This window comes from Apaloderma vittatum, unplaced genomic scaffold, assembly GCF_000703405.1.
Source record: "Apaloderma vittatum isolate BGI_N311 unplaced genomic scaffold, ASM70340v1 scaffold26851, whole genome shotgun sequence".
NCBI classification, from domain to species: domain Eukaryota; kingdom Metazoa; phylum Chordata; class Aves; order Trogoniformes; family Trogonidae; genus Apaloderma; species Apaloderma vittatum.
The window spans coordinates 27,394-35,699 of NW_009701195.1; the positions used below are offsets into that span (position 1 = coordinate 27,394).

The 8,306-nt window shown below is 40.1% G+C and overlaps 1 protein-coding gene across 1 annotated transcript in view; it reads right to left on the reverse strand.

Moving 5' to 3' along the window:
- Nucleotides 1-506: 506 nt before the first annotated feature.
- FAM189A2 (family with sequence similarity 189, member A2) overlaps nt 507-8,306 on the reverse strand; it is a 20,565-nt gene continuing 12,765 nt past the window's right edge. Inside the window, 5 exon segments of the mRNA XM_009879076.1 lie at nt 507-572; nt 574-714; nt 1,835-2,121; nt 5,611-5,683; nt 6,298-6,394. Coding sequence (XP_009877378.1) covers nt 507-572; nt 574-714; nt 1,835-2,121; nt 5,611-5,683; nt 6,298-6,394 — 664 coding nt within the window.

The window sequence follows — 8,306 nt, forward strand, 5'->3', positions numbered from 1 at the left end:
CCAGCCAATAAAAGAATAATAAAAGAAAATGGTGGAGCTACAGTAACACACAGCAGGTGAACATAAGCATTGATACTGGTCTTGTTCTCCAATGGGATATAAAACTCACACATGCGTTAACTTTTCTTGTCTTACCCCAGCAAACCAAGGCACTGACCCATTCAGCCATCTCTCTTGCAATATGAGTAAAAAAAGCAAATCCATCCTAAATGGTGATAGACTGGAGGGATGCATTAGGACAGTACAGTATTACAAAAAAATAGTTGCACCTGAGAGCCCAATAAAGGGGAGCTTGCAATCTCCTTAATAGGCTTTGTAGAACGAGCTTCACCTCAGGAGCCTAAGCATGGATGTATTTAAAAAGAAAAAAAAAACATTGTGAGATTATCAACACACTCTTCCACCCACTTGCATATGATCTTCCTGTGCAGAATGTACATCTGACAGAAACGCTCTACTGAGGAATAAACACAAAACATCTCAAATACAGAAAGACAGAAATCAGCTCAAAGTACAGTTTCCCTGACAATGCCACTCAGATTGTGGGGCCGTTCATGCTCTGCTCTCTGGATCATTGGTCTCTGCTAGACAACCTGCACCTATGGTGAAAGTACTCAGGTCACCACATGTCTCCAGGTGCAGCAATCCAGGAAGCATTCTGAAAGGTAAACCATGGGCCCTCAATGACATGGCTTGCTGGTCAGATGCCATCACCTTTAAAAGAAAAAAAAATGTAAATCAGATTTGTTTTCAGGCTGTCGTTCCATTAAAACAGTTTCTTATCCAGCTAGGAAGAGGCTTGTTGTAGAGCCATTCATTATTTCTAGAGAGTAATAGAAAAAAAAGCTGAAACTAAAATCACTATTTGTCAAGAAAGGATAAGAAAAGCAATCCTAACTGGGAAAAAGAGTGAGTGTTTTCTTTTTTTCTTTGTTAAAGCTGCACAAGAATTAGCCCACCCCAAACCATGGCATGTCAGATTTTCTTAATAAGAAACTAAATGCTGCTTCCTTCAGAAGCCACTGGACTGCAATAACCTTCAAGCCAGGGCGATAAATTAAGTTCTCATAAAGATTTTTTTTTCTGCTACTTCTGTCAAATTTGTTGAGGCTTTTGTAGCCTGTAGGCTGCAGTGGGAAATCTTTCTTTATCTCCAGAGCCTAAATCACAATCTTTGATGTGTCAAACCAGTAGCAGTTGTCACAGCAAATCACTTGTGCAGTGCATGAATCAACTGATAGATTCAAATTGTCTGTAAACTACCAAAACATTTGTTTGATGAATTCTGTAATGTCTGAAACTTCTGAATATTCATTCCATTGATGTAAGCACATATTTTATAATTTCTACCTTTTTTTTTTCCTTTAAGTACCAGGCCTTATTTTTATTCTGAGAGCCAATCACGAAAAGTGGCTTCTAGTGAGTTTACATAAAAATTTCTACATTCTAGTGAGTGTACATAAAAATTTCTCCATTCCTTCCAGTTCATAATAGTAAATGTTTTATAACATCTCTTCCATCTCCCCTGCCATGCTCAGTATAAAACACTGTCATGTTATTCACAGTTCATGATTCTACTGGAGAAGACCATCTCCTTCAGCTTTTAAATACACTCACATTTAGTCTTCTGAAAACATTCCTGGTTATGTGGTGGAGAGAGCAAGAGACATCTAGCTGCACAGCCTCTCACCTGCTCCCTAAATAAAGTACCAAAAGAAGCTAATTGGAATAAAAAAAGTGTCACACAAAGCAGAGTGGCAAGTGTAAACCTATACTCCCAAACCAAGGCTAGCAGGTTTCCACATCACCCAATAAACACAGGTAATAAAACTACCTGCTTAAGGAAGGTGGCACTGGTGGTAACTTCAGCCATATGTTTCTCATCTGATTTTAAAACAGAATTGGTGTTGTCCATCAGTTTGATTATGTCAGGGTTCATGCTGCAGCAGAACTGGTCTAGGATCCACGCCACAAACTGTTTGGTGTCTGTGGAAGACTTGCAGTCTATCAAAAACTGGAGTTTTCCCCTCAGAGTTATTTCTCTCAAGCTCTTCTGCAAGGTGGTGGCATAGAGTTGTTTTACTTCAGCCTGTGTTTCAGCTTGACAGCTGAGCACCACCCCTGAAGACAAAGATCAGATAAAGCAAACAATCCAGCTGCTATTCAACAAGTATCCTCTGAGATTTCAGTCCTCATTCAGTGCTCAGTTGAACCCGGCACACAAGGCTCACTCTATATTGGATTCACACTAAAACAGTCACACCTAGCTATGGTTGAGGGCATATCACATGTCAAAGGCTCTGGAAGAGAAAGAGCTGGGAAAGCTCTTTGGCATTTTGTGCAAATGGGTTCCCTTCTCTTTTGCTTCTGTTCTGAACAGACCTGCAATGAACGTTGATCTTAACGTAGTTACACAAAGCAGGTTAAGCAAAGCTTGAAGCCTCATCTAAACTCTTTGTAACTTTCAGTTATTACCAGTCAAGAGCACTAGTTACAAAATATCTGAAAACAATTGCTTGCCAAGCTGGAAGCTAGTGATACACCAACTAACTTGAAGCAACTTCCGTGGCTCTACTCCCTCACTGCAGCACTGGTGCATTTAACTCCCAGAGCCAGTGTGGAACAGACCTAATTCCAGTTACACTGAGCCTAAAATGCCCAAATCCTTCTGACTGATGGGGCCTCTCTACAGCAGAAATGCTGTGCTCTTCATTCACAGCTATGAAATAGGCTCTGTGTCATGCAGCTATTACTTCAGCAGCACATTCTCCAGGAGGCTGCAGTGGAAGTTGACAGGAGGAGAAGAGAAAGCATGTGATGTAGCAGAAACATAAAAACATTCCACAAACCGATGTTCAAAATAAATGGCTGTTACTAACATGTTCCATCCCTGCTTACATTTTGTGAGTGCTATTATGTATCAGCAGCTACTATGGGGGTTCTGCTATCCTCTACTTAAACCTGCAAGGCTCTTGACTAGTGGATTTTTAAGACTGTCAGCAGAATCAAGTACTCTGCAGTCACACCAGCAGTTTTCACGCAGCGACCGAACAGGATCACTGACACCAAAGTAGCTGCCACAGACTTGATCAGCCCTCCTACATGGGTTTTTTGTGTTTTTTTTTCCAGGGTTTTTTTGATGCTATGAGGAATGAGAAAAGGAGAGCAAATTTATATGCCAACTCCAAATACCAAAGCTAATCTTACTTTAAATTGCTCATACTTGCCTTTGCAAGCTCTTAGATGCCAGTGTACGAATACACTGAGAAGCCCTCTGTGCTCCCTCATACTCATTTTCCACCATCCCTCATTCCTCTCCAAACTAGCAATGCCTGCCACAAACCCTGTTCCTGGATGTGACAGCCTAAAGAGCCACAAGACGAAGGTGTAGGGTGGAGAAGGTCTGGCAAAACACAAACTCCTGTAACTTTGGAACTCTGCTGAGACAGTAATGCATTTCTGCAGGTACTAGGTTCAAGGTACCAAACGTCTGGCAAATGTTCTTTTAAGGACTTATTACATAGGCGCTGATAGAGAAAAATCAACTCACCTTGAAAAAAAGAGCTGTGCAGCACAGGGACACTTTCAGAACGTTTCAGTAAGGAATTGAAGACCCTCCCATGCACTTCGTCCACAGGCACTAGGCTTGCATTTGAAGGTAAAAGGCTCACTCTGCTGGAAGACGTGGGAATTTCTTCACCTGAGTAATCGAGAATAGTAAAGGTGAAGGAAAAGTAGTCAGAATAGCACAGATGTGTCTGTAGAAGCTGCTATTAGAGATTGTTATTATTTTATTTTTTTTTTGTGCTCTACCCCCTGGAAAATATGTAATGACTGGACACAAAGGCATAGAGGTGCAGATGTGAGTGCATATACCCACACTCACCACTTCTCTAAAGACTGCCAGAACATTTGCAGGAACCTGTTCAGCCTTAGGCAACTGGAGTAGCAAAAAGTACAAACCTCACCTTAAACTACCTGATCAGAAAGAAGGGAGCTACAGCTTTCTTAGAGAGAAATCTAAATCTCACAACCTGATATCTTCCTGCACATAAGCAGTTGTACCAAGATATGGCAGCATATGGTCACAGAGATCACTGTTTGCAATCAGGTAGTTCATAAATCAGTCACCAGTTCCTACAAAGGAATTAAAAATCTTGTTCTGTGAGATTCCTTATCAAAGATTTTTCTGAATTCTGAGATAAGTTTTGTCCTTACAATTAATCAACATTCCTCCTTTCCCTTGGGTGAAATTCTACATTGCCATTCCTTTTTAGCAATGTTATCTCTTGCCAAACCTAGTTCTGTACCTCCACCTGATGCCACTTGCCTTATTACAAAAAACAATGTTCTTGCTCATGGAAGAACAAAAAAAATAACTGATGTAAACCATCGTTTATTCAGAATATGGCAGAATATGCTACTTTAATAGAAATGGAGCTACTTTAACAGTGACTGGAGCATTCAAGAAAATTAAGGCTTGGATGATACGTACTTGCTGAGCACAGCATCTTACCTACATGCAAGTGCAACCCAGATTCTCTTCTCTCAAGAGAAGAAACCGTGACACAACCTATATAAAACAGATACCAGCCTAGAAAGTCAGGGATTAGAACCCAGCAACCAAGCATGGCAGACCAAGAATCAGGCAGGATTAAAGAATCCACCACGAATATAAACTTTTTAACAGCAGCAGAGTTGTGCTAGCAGTCAGTCCTTGAGGTACAGTGCTGCTGGTACACCAGAAATATGTATTTTTTCAAATTATTAACATATGAATGAACTAATTTCATTACCTTTCTTCATAATATTAATGTTTCAGAGATCAGAGAGATTGCCCCTAAGAAGCCTTGGTATGAAGAAGAAGTTAGCATTCATTTTCTTTATCTAAATTTAACAGCCAGCCTGAGATTTAAATGTCTCTTTACAGGCCTTTTTATTGAAGCAAAAAAACCCCCCTACATAGACAAACCTGTTAAAAAGCTGGGGAGGAGGATACAGTTTATCGCACCTGCTCAGGTCTACTTGCTTGCAAAGGAAGTTTACAAAGAAAAACAATACCTCAAACAATACCTTATCATAGCTCTTTTTAAAAATGAACAAAACTTTCCTGACTCTCCTTTACAACAGTCAATGCTGAGCAAACAATGATGAGCAAAGCTTGATGTGTCCTCTAGGTCCTAACTATGTCCAGTACTCATATACAGAAACTATTTAGTAATTCTTCCAGTTCAAGCCCAATAATAGAGTAATTCCCACATTTAACTAAACATGTTATTTTCCTTTTCCTATTTACATCAGCAACAAAACATCAACAGGCACCTTTATGTATACAAAACAAATTGAAACACTGGAGCCTGGACTAATTTCTTAGAATACGTGGATGTAGAGTCAATAACTAACTTGTAGACTACTAAGAAGGAAATCTACCTTTCCTTTTGTATCTTAAGAGCTAAGAACTTTTTTATATATTTTAAACATTATTCCCTGTTCCTACTGGCCAAAAGTGTGGCTGTCTTTCAAAGAAATAATAATGCTGCTGCTGCTTACATTAAGTCGCCTAGGTTGGGTGGAACTGTTCTAGAACAAATTTTAAAATGTGTTTTTTACCTTGAGATGCCTGCCTGTCACTGACTTCCCCCAAATCAACAACTTCCGCAACACTTACTTGCGGTGCACCTTCCTGGAACAAAATAGAAAAGTTGAAAAATTGCAAGCCACCATCTTTTTTTCTGGTACTTGCTAAGAACTGCAACATCCACCTTAGAAAGTAAACACTTTTGCTTAACTGCACAGTAACTGTGTGATATGTGCTTAATTCCACTGCAAAACCAAGACTAGCAATTGTCTAAAATTAATGTTTATCATCCAGGCCAGGCAATTTTACTCTGCTGAGTGTTTTCTGGGGAAAAGCACTTGTCTTCTGAAAACACCAGTGAAAGGTATCAGTGAACATGGCAAAATCCTGTCACATTCCCACACAGGAGAACTGTTGCAGAAGGGAAGTAAAGCAAGAAGGAGCATAGGGGTCCTCCAGAATAACCAGTAACAGGTGTATTTTTCTCCTTCTCCCATGCCCAGATCGTTTATCCAACTGGGGAAAACTTTTCAACAATAAAGTAGGCAATTAATTAAAATCTTTAGTGAAATTCACAGCAAGCCGTATTTGTAACCAAACATACTCTCCTGCCATTCTGAAATGAAAAAAGATATGTGACTTTTTGTAAAATTTCTGAAGCTCAACCTTAATGTTACAGCCCAAACACAAGCTACACTTCGAAGTCCTGACAGCCATACCTGCTCAGAGCTGTTCTGGACCCATGCAGCTTCATAAGGAGGAGGTAGGTCCAGACGGCACAACACTGCAACATCTTCGTTCCACTCTCTGCAAGTACTGCGCAATAGAATCACATCAGGAACACGCACCACGTAACTAACAGCACCTAGCAACTCTTGTCAGTACTGCTTTCCAGCTGCAGAAAAACATCGCCTGCTACCAAACTCCACTGGTTTTCCCCATGCCAGCTCAGATTTTGGGATATATTAACAGCTAATGAGCTCACCACTAGTTGCAAGAGATTTTCCCAGAAGATGAAAGCAATCTGCTCCTTAGCAGGTGCCTCTCTGGCATGTTCACCAGAGCTTCAAATGTCTTTGGGCAGTACTGCACCTAGGAACCTATATCAGTTCTACTTCACAGATTCAATTTCATCACAAGAGATTCAAATACAGGCAGTCACTCCAAACATGGCAACGTAGCTCTGATTTTTGTGAACTACTAAATTCTTAATTACAACTGAAATTCAAGATACTTTTGATCTCACATTTTATGTTTGGATACAGCTGCAAAGGAAAGGGTAAATTCAAACTAAAGGCTATTTTTGTGATGATGCTTGACTAAGAATTTTATAGTTGGATCAATTCATGAAGACTTTTATGAGGCCTCATGGTTAACGTTACGTCTCAGTTTTCAGAGCACTCTGAAGCCTTAAATACAACAGAAATCCCAAAGACCTTCTGCTGCATGATCTTCGTTCTAGGAGGCAGCTCCAAGAGTGAACAAATCAGAACAGCATTTCTGGCAAATGCGAATTTCAATAAAATAAATTTACATTACTCCATTAACACTGGAGCAAAGCGTACCGGCCAACAGCAGAGCAGCCAACAGGACCTTTTCCACACAAGCTTCAGAGAAGCCTGCGACGCAAAGCATCTTGTTTTTTCTCTGCTTTTTATAATTTTATATTATTTTATATTGCTGATTTGGTACTGAGCAGGAACTTCAAGCGACACACAGAAGTGCACACGTTTTGCCCTCTGGACTTACAGCTATCACCAGTGCATGCAAACTCTCTACAAAGAAATGTTACACAAGAGCAAGAAGTCCTTACTCCCACAGTTTAGGGCTTCTCTGGACATTGACTGGAGGGAACAAAGATCAGGAAAATAATTTTCTTGCAAACTTGAGAGGAAAGGGCAGAGTGAACAGAAATGGCTAGGGAAGGCTGCTTAGAGTACACTTTCATGAAAGGCTCTTGTTGAGGTAATGGAACTAATGTATGGAGAAATTTGAGGAAAAGAAAGAAGAGTTGTTGATAACTGGTCATTTTTTTAATCTTAAAAGTGAAGAAAATATGTTAAAATAATTTTTAATTTCAGCCTCTAAAAATTTGCCTCTAAAAGCTTCAGAATAATTTTGAAGTGCAACGGAGATTGACACTCCACTGATATCACTTCTTCACATTTTTCCAATACGTTTGTGCTGAGCTTACATTCAATGTAGGCCACATAGTGACATATGTCTTGAAATATACTTTTGTTTTCAAACATGCTTGACCTGGCCTACTCGGGGCAGTCACAACTCTAAAATTAGTGGTGCACCCAAGAATTATATCTTGTTAAAACTTATTACAGAACATGCAAGTAAGAAAACATGCCCTTAAGTTCCTTAACATAAAAGTAATTTCCAAGATGTGCATGTTTTTCAATCTGTTCTTTATTTACACTCTCTCCTCTCTCTCTTTATGTAAGCAAGGCAAATTCTTGTGTTAGCCAAAAATCCAGCAGCTTCTTGAAGTGATGATACAGGGAAGCAGAGAGTAAGAGTCAAAGCATTTTCAGGGAAACCCACTGCCAGGAAACTGTTCCAGACTGTGGGGAGGCTCCGTACCACTCCTGGGAATCAGGACACTGCAAGGGGAAGGCGCATCCTCAGACACCTCTCACCCATCTTCTGCACTCATACCTCGGCTGAATAATAGCATCAGGGATTCGGCCTCCCAGAAATCTTAGTGCTTCAATAGCAG